The 17,173-nt window shown below is 40.2% G+C and overlaps 1 protein-coding gene across 3 annotated transcripts in view; it reads left to right on the forward strand.

Annotated features, from left to right (window-relative positions):
• Positions 1 to 16,399, forward strand: part of RNGTT (RNA guanylyltransferase and 5'-phosphatase) — a 210,564-nt gene extending 194,165 nt beyond the window's left edge. For all 3 annotated transcript variants that reach the window (XM_077304532.1, XM_077304539.1, XM_077304548.1), the window contains 2 exons: positions 9,589 to 9,712; positions 12,857 to 16,399. In XM_077304532.1, the coding sequence (XP_077160647.1) occupies positions 9,589 to 9,712; positions 12,857 to 13,014 (282 nt within the window). In that variant the 3' untranslated portion in view covers positions 13,015 to 16,399. The remainder of the gene's footprint in view (positions 1 to 9,588; positions 9,713 to 12,856) is intronic.
• The last annotated feature ends 774 nt before the right edge of the window (positions 16,400 to 17,173 follow it).

The raw sequence follows: 17,173 nt of genomic DNA on the forward strand, positions 1-17,173 counted from the left end.
CTTTATTGTAGAGCCTGCTGGAGGTAGAAATGTAGGGCAGTAACACCAAGGTCAGGATTTGATGGTTAGAACTGGCCTAAAATGATAATTTGTGTCATTCTTGTGTCTGAACCCTAGTGCTCAAGGTATTATATGCAGGGGGACATATTGCTGTTGAGCAGCTGTCTTGAACAGAGTTGTCAGTCTTTTAAAGCCTGCAAGCAGCTAAAGAATTATGACACAGGATGGTGGGCAGAGTGTCAGGAACCAGGCAGAATACACCCAAGTCAAGTCCTTGCAAAACCAGTCCTCGAGACCACAGGGTCTGTGAAATCCAAAAGTAAGCTATATTCAAAAGACTAGTACAAAGGCATCTACAGGCAGAATTTGGTGAACAAACTTCTTGGCAGAGACAAAGGATCAATAGCCCCCCAAGGGGTACTTATACAGGAAACCATATAGGGGAGGGGGGAAGAGGGGTGCAAAGGCGGGAAAGTACACTGGTTTTCAGCAGGGCCATCTGGTCCCTGCTTTGATCTGAAACGTTACAAGTGTTGAGACTTTGCAGCTTCTAGCAAGGTCACTGAGAGCAGGATGAGATAAGGTGTTCTGAAGGTCAGAGGCTTTGGTATGCAAAGGCAGGACAGGAACCAACAGGTGATTTAGGGTTTTATTGCAACTGCCCAAGAGTCTCCAGGAGAACTCAGGTGAAACTCGGGTCAGGAACCTGGGGTTCATGACACGGAGCCACAAAATATGGTTGCCACAAAATGGCTGCCATAGCTTACCTTCAGTCACATAGTAAAGATCTTTGAGTTATAGTAGCAGCTGCTGCCGAGGTAATGTTTAAAAAAAAATTAGAAGCCCTCCTGGGCAACAGCTCTACCTGTCCTTGTGGGCACCAGATGTTAGTAGGCACTGTGGTGCCAAGAGCACTATGTTGGGGGCCCTAAGTCTTAAAAGTTGTAGTAAGACAACTTTGTTAGCTGTGTAAAAAGGCCTGCTCCCCACAGCAATCTAGTGATGACGCAAGGACATATATTATTAAAGGACTACTTTAGTTATTTTCCTTTTGGAAAAACAGAAAATATTAGTACTGGTAATTTAGTGCTTTAACAAATACTCTATAGATAGATAGAAACTTAAGCTTTACTGAGGATGGATTGTTTATGCAGAATCTGCACAATTTAAAGCAGCTTTTCCAGCTTGTTTTTTGTGTGAAATAGCTTTGAGGAATAGGCTAATTCATTTCATATGCAGTAACTTCCTTAGCAAAGAAATGAACATTTTTGCACTCTAGGCTGAATCATGGAATATTGCAAAAATGCAGGGACTGTTATACATTATACAAGAATAGAACTCCTAGTTTTAATAATTTTTGGCAATACTAACTAAACATTATTTTAATAAGACAAAGGTCAGGACCTAAAGAACTACTTCAGGCATGCCCAAGGGCTAGAAGGACCCAGTGGAATTTCTTCTTTAATGCCATATAACAAGCAGCTTTTGAAAATCACCTCAGATTCAGAAAAGGGTTGCCATGTGTTGTGAGGATGGGGGAGGCATTGCTGTTTGACCAACACATGTACAAAGTTCCCTGGGGCATGTGAGCGTAGTCACGTGGCCCTTTAGATGTACTGCTTCTTGCAGATTTGTCCTACTGGAAAGCTGACACTAATTTCATTTCCACAAAGTAAAGAACTGCTTTTGTTAATGGAATGTTACAGAACATATCTACTTTAAAGATTTTGGGTCTAGAGGTTGTGCAACCCTAATATTCAAGGCACAAATGTCTCTTTAGACATGTTCACACTCTTAATTTCAAGAATGTACAGATTGAAAAATCTGTCCAAATGATGCACATTTTCTGACCATGAATTCGCCAGAGGCAAAAATTACATTTAAAAACATGACATTGAAATGGCAGTTTAGCTCAAAATATAATTTGAATCTTGGCTGAATGAAGGAGAAGTATAATTTTAATATAACAAACTTGCAGCATTTACTGTTCTGTCTGCTAATAACACATCGATGACCAGGTATTTAATAAAATGTACATTTCTTAATTGCCAGGACTGGCTATTAAAATATACTCTGGTTAGTCTTTTGAGATTCTGCGTGTTCTTTTCGTGTGCTGTGACATAGATGTGAGAATATAAAACATACTGAGAAAATATGATTAAAACTCTCCTTTTTAATTGAAGAGTGTTCCTGTACAGGGAATATCATGCCACGGAAAAAGCAGAGAAGCTGCTGCACCAATCTGGAGCTTTGTTAGGCGTAGATGTCGATCCATGCATACTATTACATATAATTATCATAAAATTAGGGGCTAGAAATTGAAGAGTCATGCTGGTGCATTTTAGACAGCATATTTGTAATAAGCTGTAATAAAGTAAACATTTTGAATGGATATAAGAATAGGCCTTACTTGCAATCAAAATGTGTGTTCAATTGAAATGCTTTTGAAGCTCAATTTAACAAAGCAAACACATTTTCTGGCAGTATTAGCATAATTGTTCCCAGTGTTGAATTCTCATTTAAATTTTTAAAAACTTGAATAAAGTTAGCTGTTTGGAAGCTAGGCAGAATGGAAAAATACCACTTCAGATTCCGTACAAATGTGAACTGCTAGGTATGTTAAGAGGTAAAGAAGAAAGTACTAAAATAATTTTGTGTTTCATTGTCCTTCACTTTGACCAGTGATTTAAAAGTTACCTTCTTATATGTGACTTATTACACACAAACACACACACAAATCCTACATACTTTGAGGGACAGGTCATGCAGAAATTCTGTGCTTACCATCAGGCTTCTACTTTCTTGGGAACTGTGGCCCATTTCTCTGAGAAGTTTGAGTTTGCATGGTTTACATTAGAACATGAAAATACCATTCATTTCAGAACCAATCAGACCCCAAAGTGTACAAAACCATAATCCCATAATCTTAGAAGGAAAAGGAGGACTGTGAATGCTGGTGGCAAGTTGGTTTTATGAAATCATTTAATATGGTAGTGCTTTTTGGGACAGCAATTAAACTATCACTGTTCTGAATTGCAAAGCAGAGATCCTTTTTGCTGGCCCAGCTGCATGGGGATTGCCTGGACTGTGGGATGAGGTTGTTTTGTAATTTCATAGAAAGCTGTGCAAAGGAGATTCATAGTACTTTTGCTTTAGCTGTTGATTGAAAATGCTTGAATGTAAATACTTTGCCAGGGATTCTTTACTACTGTATGGGGACATTCAGGCCTCCTCTGTGCCGTAGAAGATTGTTTTCTGATATAGCGAGTCTGGTCTCTGATGTAGCACTTGTCCCATGTTCCAGGAACAGGGCAAAGCCTTTGGCTGACCAAGGTGCATTAGTCATTGGGAGAGAGAAGTCTGCATGTTCAGACACACTTTGTTAATTTAAAAATTTATATTTAATATATTAATAGCTATATCTTATATGACTGTATGTAGCAGTGATGCTAGCCTCCAGCTGAGACCTGACGATCCCAGGGTTTCTCAAAGCCTGAAGAATATTTCAGGGGGTTCTAAATGGTAAAAAAGTTGAGAAAAGCTTACATAGAAGCCGTAACTGAGAAACCCACTCCGAGTTCCTTGCCAACCAATGTTTTCATGTTTGATTGTTACAACTGTTTTTGATATCCTTTGATATTGAGCAGAACTGAAGAACGTAAAGACTGAAAGGTTTTCAGTTCTTCAAGCAAATTTTACTATCAATTAAATATTTTCATCGAAGGAAGAAACTATGACATTTATGAATTATTTGATGTATATTGTTATTAACAATTAGTGCTACACAGCATTTCTCTTTATTTCTCTTTATTTCCCACCTGGAGCCTGGCAACCCTGCAGCTCAATGGGATCCAAGGCAGAGAGTCCCCCCCCCCCCCCCAATTAGCCCTTTTCTTCAGGGGGACTGATTTCTGCTGTCTGGAAATGCCCTGCAATTCCAGCAACTCCCTAGGTTCCAACTGGAGAATGGCATCCTGCAACCTCTCTAAGGCACAGTGCCACAGAGTTCTATCCTCCCAAGCAGCCTTTTCATCTCCAGAAGCCTGGAGTTGAGTCATCATTGCAGAGTTCTCCCTCCAAAACAGCCTGGGGTGTTGATCTCTATAGTTTGCACGTGACCTCCAATTCCAGGATATTTCCAGACCATACCTGGAGGTTGGTGTCCCCTGGGTCAGGAATGTTCCTTAAGGTTTGGAGGCCAGGCCTCAAGAGTCCAGGGGTAGGCAGGAGCTTTTGTCATGTAGCCAGCCACAGGAAGGCCACAGTGCAGGTTTGCATCCTAGCACCTGTTGTTTCATTGAGTGCAGCAGGTTTTGCCTCTATTATCAATATACACACGAAAGATAAGAAAATAACCCAACTAAATTAAATTAAGACTAAAACAAGGGGATTGATCCTAAGCAGGTCTGCTTGAAAGTTGTCAGGAACCAGGCAGAAGACACCCCAATGAGACCTTTTCAAGCCAGTCCTCGAGACAACAAGTTGGTGAAGTCCAAAAGGAAGCTTTATTCAAGAATCCATCACAAGGCACTACAGGCAAAGTTCCATGAAGCAAATGTCTTGGCAGAGACAAAGAACAATACACCCCAAAGGGCATTTATACACTAGACCAGATAGGGTAGGGGGAATGAGGGGGTACCTAGCGGGAAGGTGCAAAGGCGGGAAGGGCCATTGGTTTCCAGCAGGGCCAGCTGGCTCCTGCTTTGAAGTGAGACGGTTAGAAGTGTTGATACTTTGCAGAAACTACAAGGTCGTTAGGAGTAGGATGAGAACAGGAAAAGATAACACACTCTATCAGCCAGACACTTTAGTACGCAAAGGTGGGGAGGGCAAGAGCTAGTAAAGATTGTATTGTTTTATGGCCACAACCCAAGGGGCTCCTGGGGAACACCGGTGAAATGTGGGTCTTGAATCAGGCTTCATGACAAAAGTAATCTTCATTTTTATTAATCAAGGCTTGGTTCTAGAAAAGTATCCTTAGGATTGCACCATATACCTTCTCTTTCCAGTCCAGGAATGATCCTGTTGAAGCACAACAAAAAGGAATACTATTATTTCAGAAATTCCCCAGTCAGTAGGTGATTTTCTTTTCATGGGCTTATTTTTAAAAGATGTGCTAGTAATCAATGAACTCATCAATCCCTTATGTTCTTAACTTCCATGTAGTGCAGCAAAATAGCTGAATTATACATTTCAAGCTTATTTCAGAAGGTATTTTTGTGTTTTATGCTATTCCAGTACTTCTAGATTGTATCACATTTTAGTGTATTTGAAAAATACCCATCTTCCTCTTAATCTGCCAACCAATGCCAAAAATATTTGTCATTTTATTGGTATTTATGTATTCTATTTATTATACCCTGCCTTTCTCCTAGTGGAGCGAGGCAGGGTACAAATGAGGCAGGGTTGCATGAAAGGTAGGCTAGGGGAAGAGTGTGCACCTGGCCCACACAGTCTGCAAGCTTCCTGGGCATTGGAGGGCTTCTAGCCTGGGTCTCACGGATTCTAGAACAACTGTCTCCCCCTACACCACATGGCTACTTAGGATATCATTCCATAATGATCTCCTCTAAAACTCTAAAATCTAATACATCTCTGAGCATCTATTTACATATATATCTCCATGGATTGTCACTCTGATTAGCTAAACTTCATATCCTGCCACAAATTTTGTTAGTCTTGAAAGTGCTACAGGGCCCTTACTCTTTTCTGCTACTACAGACCGACTACCCATCTTGATCTGTATTTCGTTATTAATCCTCTTCCCATTTGAAAGTTTTTGGAACTTTTCGTAAATCGTTTTCTTGTCTTGTTATGTGCGAAGTCGTGTCCGACCCATCGCGACCCCATGGACAATGATCCTCCAGGCCTTCCTGTCCTCTACCATTCCCCGGAGTCCATTTAAGTTTGCAAGTCCATTTAAGTTTGCATCGTTTTACTTGTAAGCAATTGTAAGCAAATTGTTTTACTTATAAGCAATTAAAAAAATATCTGCAAAGAACCCAGCCATGCTTATTTGTAAGGAGATCCTGTTGATTTCAGGAGAAAGTTAGGATGATTGGTCTGTTCTACTTTCAAGAGGTGGGATTGTTGTATGTAATAATGAGGAAACACCATGAGGAAGAGAGGGTGGGAGAAATCTGAAAAATAATAATAATATCTGAATAGAAACAATTGGAGCAGGAAATCTAAAGTAATAGTATTAATTAGGTAAAGGTAAAGGTATCCCCTGTGCAAGCACCGAGTCATGTCTGACCCTTGGGGTGACGCCCTCCAGCGTTTTCATGGCAGACTCAATACGGGGTGGTTTGCCAGTGCCTTTCCCAGTCATTACCGTTTACCCCCAGCAAGCTGGGTACTCATTTTACCGACCTCAGAAGGATGGAAGGCTGAGTCAACCTTGAGCCGGCTGCTGGGATCGAACTCCCAGCCTCATGGGCAAAGCTTTCAGATGGCTGCCTTATCACTCTGTGCCACAAGAGGCTCTTTTTGTATTAATTACAATAGTATTAATTGCAAAATATTGATTAAAGTTTGGGATTGCAGGATTGTTGTGTTGTTGTTGTTTTGGTGCTGCTCATAATGGACAAACCAGTATTGGTATTGCTTCTCTAGTTTATATAAATAATTAAGGGAGAAATTTGCAATTTAAATATGGAAAATGTGTTTCTCTATTGTAAATAAATTTAAACTTTTGAAAATTGGCAAAAAGAAGAGTGACTTGGTTAAATGCCTAACAAATTCATTCCACGATGCTCACAAGAAGCTGTTAAAAAATCCAGTGAAACAAGTTATGATATACTTTTGTCTTGTAGAAGCTATGAATCAGGGCTAGCTTAAGTCAATATTTATATAAAAGACATTTGAGAAATGCACCAGTTTTGCAGTGGATGATTCAGTAAATGGAACAGTCTGAATCAATACAGAACTTCTTCCGTTCTTTAATATGAGGAACATAGTGGCACATGATTTGTGAACTAAATTATGTAACTTTGACTGGATGACCAGTCTGACAATCTTTAAAATTTTTTTTTTTTTTTTACAGTTTAGGGAGTTTGTGAGATGTATGATAGTTCTATTTGGGGTTTAATTTTTTAAATCTATTTTTGTACATTATGACATAGTTTTTAGCATATTGTTAAAGATTTCTGGTTTGTAGCCTATGGCTTGGATTCAGAAAGCTACAAGCATAGCTTTGTTTGCAGAACAGTTAGCTGTAGCTGCTTGCATCCCCTGTAAAGCCTCCTTTAAGGATTGCTGTGAGCCGCAGCCCAGGAGCTTGAAATGCAAGGGTAAAAACAGCATCCTCCTTCATATCTGCCAATTCTCCCTGTCATGTATTTCATGGATTGAATTGACAGGATTACGTGTGAGTTTATATTATTCCACATGACAGTGGTCTATTTCCAGGAGAAGAGAACATGTCAGTGTAATCTCCCTAAATGTGGCACATCATGTGACTGTCATGATGTCTTGGATAAGAGGTTTGTAGCCCTGCCAGTCCCGGATCCGTTGGATAGGAGGAATAGGATCTTGGAAAGCATGACTCTCCAGATGACATAAAGTGATGTCAAATAAAAAATTGAACAGAGATTATCAATTTTCTCTACTACATCATGTTGGGCTATATTAACAAGGACAAAAGCCTCCTCTTACAACACAAAGAAAGATTCTAGCATCCTTCGTTTTTTAATGAAGGTTTGTATCAGCACACAAATTAAACTATTGTGCAGTTTATAAGGAGCATTTTAGTCAACATCATTCATTCATTCATTCTTTGGATTTCTATCCCGCCACTTTCAGAGGACTTGTGGCAGCTTACATATAAAAAGTAAAAACCCAATACCCCCCCCCGATAAAACCAGTCAACCCCTAAAAGTTTAAACACAAGACAGCTGCATAATCCCCAGTCCTCCCCAATCTCCAGCCAGTCACCACAGGGTAGGGGCTCATCTGATGGTACATCAGACAGGCATGCGGAAAATGTGTTGTTGTTCTTTTGTGTCTGGAAGGCTGAAAAACTTCAGAGCATGTACAAAGTTCCCATTCTGCACATTGTCTCTGTAATTATTTTCACTACATAATTTAGTCTATTATCTTGCATGATTTCACTGATTTCAACTTAAGGTAAGTGTTGATGGTAGCTTGCAGTCACTTAAGTAATACAAGATGTAAGAAGTCCTGTGTTTCCTTTTGCCTTTTCTTCTCTTGCCTTATTCAAAATAATTATGGTAATTACAAGTCACCATAATTTAAACTATGATCAGCAGTTTCTTTTAGGAAAATGCATTTATATCATTGCATTGGCACATGCTAGCATTTTCTGGAAAGATCAGTCTTCCAGATTGCTAATGAATGGTCGAGCAAGAATATAGACAGTTAATACTGCTTAATTGTCACAGTCAAATAGAGCAACCACATAATTTCCTGCTATTCTCATCCAGCAAACACTGCAAGAATTATCAATTACGACAAAGCCTTGCAAATACTGCCAGCTTATGAAAGTATGGGCTATAACTGAATCTCTCCCCATTTCTTCTTCCTTTAAGCAGGTGGTTCATAAACAATCTTTTCCTGCTTCAGCAGGAAAAAAAGGTATATAAATACCATTTTCCTTGGCAGCAACTACCAGTTAATATTCATTTCCAAATCATTACACAGCCTAACGTTTCTTCCTGTGTTTAAGCATATTCACCATGGATTAGGCAAGGCTGCTGTATCTTTCTGAGATATGTTAACAAGGCCCATGCTTGTGAAACATCTGTTTGAGAAATGCTTTTCTCACACATAGAGAAATGTGTAATGTGCTGTATAAAACAGGATTACTGAAACAGGAAAAATTGGCCCATTAGGGAGTTAACCATGCAAACAAGATTGGAGTGACTGAAAACCTATTTTGCACTGACATTATATATTTTTTTAAACAACTTCTCATGATGTCACCTCTTGTAGTGGGATGCACTACAACAGCTACTTTTCCTAGACAGTATAGTAGTAATTAATATTAGATGTCATAATCAACTCCAAATAAATTATTATTATAGCATTTGGAAGGCATAGCAAATGGATTGAAGAGAAAAAAGTCTGTTTTTTTAAAACCAGAGTGTTATTTTCTTGCAGGGAATTAGATAGGCTCAGCTTTAAAGCCGTACCTCGCTAGATGATAACTTACCAGTCATTAGTCTATTCCTTTCCTTGTATTTTAATGATCTTGTAAAGAACTTTTGCAAAATTTGTACCATCTTGCACATTTACATTTCCACAGTGGGCTGCATGGAACAAAACCTTCTGGCTTCTCCCTCCTTTTGCAGCCCACCAGTACCTCCTCCTGAGTGAGGAAAATCAGCTGAAATCTTGCCTTTCCACTGGTGGAAAACAAGTCATTACTACAGCCTATTTGCTTACAGAATCAAACCTGACTACCTTATGCTTTCCTCCCCCCCCCCTCCCAAGTCTACTACATTCTTGCTGGTGAATTAATATGCATGTTAGAATAAATATTTTTATGGTAACTTGAAGAGCCTGAGGTAAGGACTTTTTACTGCCTTACGCAAAATGAAAGATTTTGTTTCCTTGTTTTATAATTAGGTAACAAAAGACTTGAAACAATATGACAATAAGATTATAGAATGCAAGTTTGAGAACAACAGCTGGGTCTTCATGAGGCAAAGGATAGACAAAAGCTTCCCAAATGCTTACAGCACTGCCATGGGTGAGTAAAATAAATTGGTTCTATAGTCATATTTCATATTTATACTTTGGTCAACTTGATTAAAGACATCTTTTCAAGAAGCTGAGGCTAGAGCTAAATTGCCTTATGTTCAAATAGGATCAGCTAAATTTTGAATTCATAACACGAGTTGGATTTGGGAATGTTTTAAAATAAAACTCTTTTTGTCTACATCAAACTGGCAAAGGGCATTCACAGCATCAGGTTGCCTTGTGCTGATATACAGAGAAAAGGTAGCTTGGCATTTGAATGTGCTATAGAAGTTGAACTTTTGGAACAAAAATCCCTGATAATTTCAGCTCTATTCAAAATGGCGCAGTCATTGTTTGCCAGATGGAAAAAGACAAAATTAGGATAGAAATTGTAATTTCCAGATCCTAAAATAGTATGCAAACAATGGGGAATAAAACAAATGAAGGCTGGAGGGGGACGGGAGGAATTGTCCTTTATTGGATGGTGACACATTCCAGTTCTCCTTCAAATAATAGAAAGGACATTGTGAAAATGCAAGACGGCGGCTTTCTCTTACATGCTGAATATAGGAAGTTAAAAATTAATGAAAGTTTGTATGAAAGGTACAGTTAACTAGTTCTGTCAGTTCTAAAAAGCCTACTAAGCACATAAGGTGGCAAAAATATTTATCAGCTTTTCAGCTCTCTTGCAATGTATTCCAGCTCTGCATTCTTAGTTCAGATTGTTAAAATAGTAACCAGTTCTGAAGTGCTGCAGTATCCTGTGGACAATGTTTAGATGGCATAGGGGGAAGGAAGGTCAGAGGGCCCTACGGACTAGAGTGAGTGTCAAGACTAGAGGATGGAAGGTTGCAGCTTCAGTAGGAAATCTTCCCAAAATCATGCATTATTCTTGGTGGAAGTGGAGAGCTGTCTCAGCCTCACCTACCTCACAGGGTATCTATTGTGGAGAGAGAAAGGGTAGGCAATTGTTAGTCGCTTTGAGACTTCTTGGGTAATAAAAAATGGGGAACAAACAAACAAAATATGCCTTCTGTTTTGCAAAGGAGCGCCTTGGAATCTAGTCCTAACAATTTTGTTGTTTGCACAAATTTGTCAAATGCATGGTTCCAAATTCCCAGAACTATTAAACGTACACAGGCACAAAGGGAAAACTGTAATTGGTTAGATCAAAAAGCCATGAAACTGAAGGGGTTGCACTGAGCCTCTTGCTTGTTTCTGTAAATGTATACAACATTTCATTTCACTGTAAGAGCAACTGATGATAATTTAAGGTTGGAAAAGCAAAATTGTTTCTGTAGTAGAACAGGTGCCACCAAACTCAGTAAATGCTGCTCTGTTTCAAGTTTAATTTGATTTGGTTCAAATCAGATGGTCAAGATTACAGTATTTGGTCAACACAAGCAGGCCCTGTGTGAATGTCACAATGTGGGTGTTAGAATTTCATGGATTGGGCCTGTACTTGTTGCATCCTGTGCATGGGTGGAAGGAGTACTTGAATGTGGAGCAGGCTGCCCAGAGTGGAAGTGGAATATACAAAGGTTGATTCCTCATGACACAGAAATCCTATGTCATTAAATGTAGGCTTTGCTCTCTGAGTTAATCTTCTTCCCAGAAATAAATACATTAGAATAAAAATCTGTTACAAGTGTGATGACTTTAAAGATTCTATGCTTTAGTTTTTCTTTCCAAAATAATAATTGCTGTCAAAATATTATTAATGTAGCCTGTGTCGGTATGTAATGGTGAAGCGTTTCATATCTGGGCATCTTGGAATATTTATTTTCTTGCTTCATATGTCATTTGCTTTTTGTTGTGATTCAAGGTGGATACCAACTTCCCATTTCTAGGTTGCTTAGACTGCTGTCTGGGGGTGGGATGCAGCCCAACCCTGCATTTGCCAGCTCCAGAAGAACTGCTGGGAGTGCTAAGGCAAGCAGCCCAGCCAGAGGCTCTATGAAAGAGATCAAGAGTGAGGCCATACCTGAAATTGCCCCAGCAGCAGGGCCTAGCAGGCTCAGGTGACAGGCTGTACCCTGCAATGAGCCAGAGTAGGAGGTGAGCAGTAGCTGGGGTCTCCTGGGGCTTGTGCAAGCAGCAGAGCAGCCAGTTAAAATCTCAAGAGAAGGTGGAACAGGAAAAGAGAGGCCTCAGACAGGGAGGCCATTGGCCCAGATTCCCTTACCTTGTGGAAAGCTCCCCCTCACTGATGAGCTCCCCCTCACTGGCTCTTCAAGCAAAGGTTGGATACACACTTTTCTTGGATGCTTTAGGATGCTTAGGGCTGATCCTGCGTTGAGCAGGGGGTGGATTAGATGGCCTGTATGGCCCCTTCCAACTCTGTGATTCTATGAAAGAGTGTTGAGTAAGACCAGGATCAGCCATCCCCCAGGAAATCCTTTATTAGGTCAGCCTAAAAGGTAAAGGTATCCCCTGTGCAAGCACCGGGTCATGTCTGACCCTTGGGGTGACGCCCTCCAGCGTTTTCATGGCAGACTCAGTAAGGGGTGGTTTGCCAGTGCCTTCCCCAGTCATTACCGTTTACCCCCCAGTAAGCTGGGTACTCATTTTACCGACCTCGGAAGGATGGAAGGCTGAGTCAACCTTGAGCCGGCTGCTGGGATCGAACTCCCAGCCTCATGGGCAAAGCTGTCAGATGGCTGCCTTACCACTCTGCGCCACAAGAGGCTCATGGAAGACCAATTCCACAAAGACACAGGAGAGGCACTGGGAGGGAGAGAGATTGATCAGGGAAAGGCACACACACCTCTCCTCCAGCACTGCTATGTTCTGAGGCTGTCTTTGGGATGATACCTATAACCAGAAGGGACACTGGAGAGTGTTACAGCCCCAGACTCCATCCCAACACTCATGGAGCCTGACAGCCTCTTTAGAGTTAGGTCCTACTTGACATGAGGATTTGGCTCTGCAGTTAGCCAATGACCCTCAGGAGTAAAACTTTTGCTAAGGTAGAGGAAATAAGTGGTAGTGAAAAAGAACATTATACACAGGAGAGGCTTTGTGGGGGTCTCTCATGAGCTAGCAGTGACAAATCCAACCTCCCCAATCTTCCTTTCTTACTGGTAAACATAAGATTTGTACTGTTTCTGTGATTTTGTAACTTATTTTTTCATATATATTCTTGTGTTCTCAGCTGTGTGTAACAGCATACGACACCCAGTTACAAAGGAAATCCTCTTTGAGTTCATTGAAAAGTGTACAACACTACCTGTGGGACAAGCACATAAACATCACCTGGATCCAGACACCGAACTCATGCCACCACCTCCTCCTAAAAGACCACGACCGTAACTGGACACTTCAGAGTGGGGCAAATGACATGTTGTTTACAGTTCTACAACAGAATATGTGTGGATTTAAAACTTTTGCAAAAAAGTTATTATAAACTTTCTGTAAATACTTAAGTGCATTTTTTTGGAATGCCACATCAGAAACTCAGATTTATTTTGTACTTGAAAAGTTGAATTTGTGGGATTTGAAAATCAATTTAATCCAAGGGTTAGATGAGAAGAGTGTGGAATCAGTGGAAAACCACCTTGTTTGATAGGTACCTTTCAACTCTAGTGTTTTATAGTAGTAATCTAAAACTGTGAAGCCATGAGAAAATTGCTATTTTTTATTTTTTTATGGGCAGTGTTTCAAAGAGTGTGGTATTTCCTTTATTTAAGTGATTAGGATTTGTGACTTTGTTTCATTTAGCAGTTTTCCTTTGTCTCTTAGGTTTAAGTTTAAAGACAAGTAGCAGCAAATGTTCATACCATGTATTCTTTAAAATAAAACTTTATCAGGTTTCACTAATTTTAAAAACTTTTTATATTAAAGACGTCACCCAATAATTATTGTATAAATGTGCTTTTGCATGTGTGTTGAGTATTTTTTTTTGGGGGGAGGGGTGTCGTTCACAGCAATTTGCCTGCTGAGAAATTGTGCTAATCTGACATTTTAGGTTTTGTGTGCTGAAAAACACAATCTGTGACACAAGAAATAGTCTCTACAAAAAACAACTGTAGATGAAAGTTGCCCAAAGACATACTTGTCATTTTGATGTGCAAGACAAACAACCACACTAATATAATGACATTAGTTCCATTCTAGACGATATAGCAGGAGGCATGAATAAAAGTTGGATGCATCCTCCCACTTATGAGAGCCTAAAAATTGATAGAGAAGATATACTTTTGATAGGTAAAAGTAGCATTGTGACATCCCAAACCATTTATTTTGAAAGAAAATGTGAGCTTTAGATCAGTGGTCCCTAACCTTTCTGAGGCTGGGGACCAGCAAGGCAACTGCCCCGCCCGCGCATCACGCATGCGCAGGCCGCGCCCGCACATCGCGCAGGCGCGGCCGAAACCGCGCAGTGCGTGGCGCGGCCCTGATTCCCTCTCCCCGCCCTCCCGCAGTAAGAAGCTTCTTGGGCCGCAAGCTTGCAGCCTGGGAAGTTTTTTATTGCGGGGGGGGGGGGGCGGGGAGAGGGAGCCGCGGCCCGGCGCCATGGCCTTCGTGGCCCGGCACCGGGCCGCGGCCTGCAGGTTGGGGACCACTGCTTTAGATGATTGGAAACAGTAGGTTGCATTCTGACATCTTGATAAGCTAAAGGCTAGACCAATAGTTGCAGGAACCCTGCTTGTTGCCTGGCAGGGCCATGTCTTGGGATGTGCGCACACACATACACACAAAATCATACCAATTTCAATTTCAACCAATTCAGGTTGAATCCAAATCATACAAATACCCCTTCACCTTTTTGTATTTGGCCAGATGAATTGCGGAGGGATTTAAAGGGAGCGAGCAGGGCACCTGTCATTATGAACTGTTTGGTGCACTTTAAATGCTCACCCTGTCTTCGCAGGCAAAGCTGTGCATGCTTTCCTCCCTGGCTTTTTAAGCGCTGACTGAGAAAGCAGGGAGGAGATGTATTTAAACAGGCCAAATCGACAGTTTGAATTCAGAGAATTGAGTCAACATTGATTTGGGTACTTCTTGGCTTCCAAGCCAAACCCCACCCATGCCTATTCATGTGTGCACCTTGTGCCTTTCTCTTCCCCCACCCCCCCTTCCTACTCTGGAAATATCTGATTGAAATTTAACACCAGGTACCAATGGTAGATTAATGTAGACATGCAGATTAACCAAAGCTGGTCTCCCCCAACATAAACCATGATTCTAAGCTTTGTATTCAAATTTGGTGTAGAATCCCAATTAGTTTATGTATGCTGGGAAGAACTAATTTAAGAGGCCTAATTGCATATCTCATGGGAAGCCAAAGTTAATTTCTGATGTGGTATATAAGTGGTCATAGTGGGGAGCTGCTCAAATGCATGCATATGTCGGTTTAATATAAGGCTGAACAAGATGTCTCAATGCAACCCGCCTCCCAACTTAATTTTTATTGTTTAGTTTTGCTAAGGTACAGAAGCGATGGTTATTCTGGTATGCTGGGAAGTGGAATTTTACTGACCCACTGAGCAATTATTTCCTGAAACTTATGTAGTAATAAAGACATTTCATAAGTTAACTGTAAGATAAGCCAACCAGTATTTTAGCTGTTTATCTTTACTGATGATATGTAAGAATCTTTTAACCATTTAGCAGGCTGCTGATCTGAGGAAATTGCACTTGTTATATAAGTAGCATTCAAATGGTGTTTGTGTTAGAATACATTAACTATTTAAAAAGTTTTGATCTTACTCTTGTTTTTATACATAACATATAGCTTGTACAATAGCCATTCTGGAGACTTTCTAGAATGTCTTTATCTTTCCACATATTGAAAAGATTGCATAAGTTGATTATGTAGTTAATACTTTGCAAAAGTACTGTTTAGTATTATAGATTTCCTTGTTTGGATATTTAAAGATAGCACTCACTATGCAAGTTGGCATAGTAGTTTTTCAGGTTATGCAATTGGACTACATGCATTGCTAAAATGTGAACTCCTAAATGGATAACATCATTTGGCCCCAAATTTAAAGTTGCATCATGCAGTTAACAAAAGTATCATGGTCTAATCTACATGCTTTCTGGTGCTGTCCGTATATGTTGGGAAACGGAAACATTTAACTTATGTTTTAAACAGTGTATGAATTTTAAATACCTATCTTTCACTGTTTTTAGCTGCTGTAAAAGCTGGTGGTTCCTTAGCTGCAGCAGCACTGTAGCCTGTCACTATTTTTTTCTGCTTTTCCTAGACTTTGTTATTTCTTTCCTATTCAAATTGCAAATCTCTGCACTGCATTTCCCTTTCAGATGACAAATCTCTCAGTTGTTTAGGCTCAGTTTGCCTTCTCAACTTTTCCCTCAGTGTTGCTAAAGTTTGTATGTAGCCAGAATGGTTTTTCAGATGTTCTTTTCAAAAGTGAATTCTTGACTCCTCTGAAATTAAAGAACTGTTTGCTGCTCTGAAGAGTAGAAGGCGGGACCATTCTGAAGTACACAGTGTCAATTGGACCAACCTGCTTTGATATGTGCAGAAGATAAAGAACCTTCATTTGAAATTGAAGCCATGAGAACCAAAGTTGACTGTGCTGTGAGTAGGTTTTAAAGCAGACAGACATAATGTGCATTCAGTAAGACATTCAGGTTGCAGTCAGACATTCTCCCCCTCCCCCAATTTCATTTGCATTCCTCCCCAAAATGTGTGTGAATATTTTAATAAAATCAATTATTTAAGGTAGTTGGAAATTCTTTACTTTGGCTGGTATGTGGTTTAGTTTTAAGCTTGCTTATTTATTTATTTATTTATTTATTTATTTATTTATTTATTTATTTATTTATTTATTTATAAAGCTTATTTAAAACTTAGCAACTACAAGGCATTGTGCTGTAGTTTTGCATGTAAGGCTGACAGTGGACGTTGCTTAGAGCACACCCACCATAGAGCACGCCCATCCCAAGCAGTTCACGTTCCAGTCAAACAGTGTCTCTCTGGGTGTGCTTTTTCATGCAGGGAAAGCTAAGCACAAGGAAAGCTGTCTCTCTGACCCCCTAGGACAGGGGTTCCCAACCATTTTGAGCCTGTGGCCACCTTTTGTCATATGCACAATCATAGAATGGCAGCTATAGGAAGTGGAATAAATGACAAAATGGCTGCCATGAAGTAGAACCTATTACAAAAGATAAAGGAGTGAGGCCATGCATAACCCTAGTACTAACGTTTCAGTGTTTCAACCAGCATCTCTGTTTAACAGAATACCTATAAAAACACTGTCTAGCACAGGGGTAGTCAAACTGCAGCCCTCCAAATGTCCATGGACTACAATTCCCATGAGCCCCTGCCAGCATTTTCTGGCAGGGGCTCATAGGAATTGTAGTCCATGGACATCTGGAGGGCCGCAGTTTTACTACCCCTGGTCTAGCATATATACAACATTGCTGCATGATTGAAGGTAAGATCTCTGGGTTGTGGCAGCTGCTGTCAAAACCACTTTTAAAATTTTTGCACAGCTAA

This window comes from Paroedura picta, chromosome 1 (genome assembly GCF_049243985.1).
Source record: "Paroedura picta isolate Pp20150507F chromosome 1, Ppicta_v3.0, whole genome shotgun sequence".
NCBI classification, from domain to species: Eukaryota; Metazoa; Chordata; class Lepidosauria; order Squamata; family Gekkonidae; genus Paroedura; species Paroedura picta.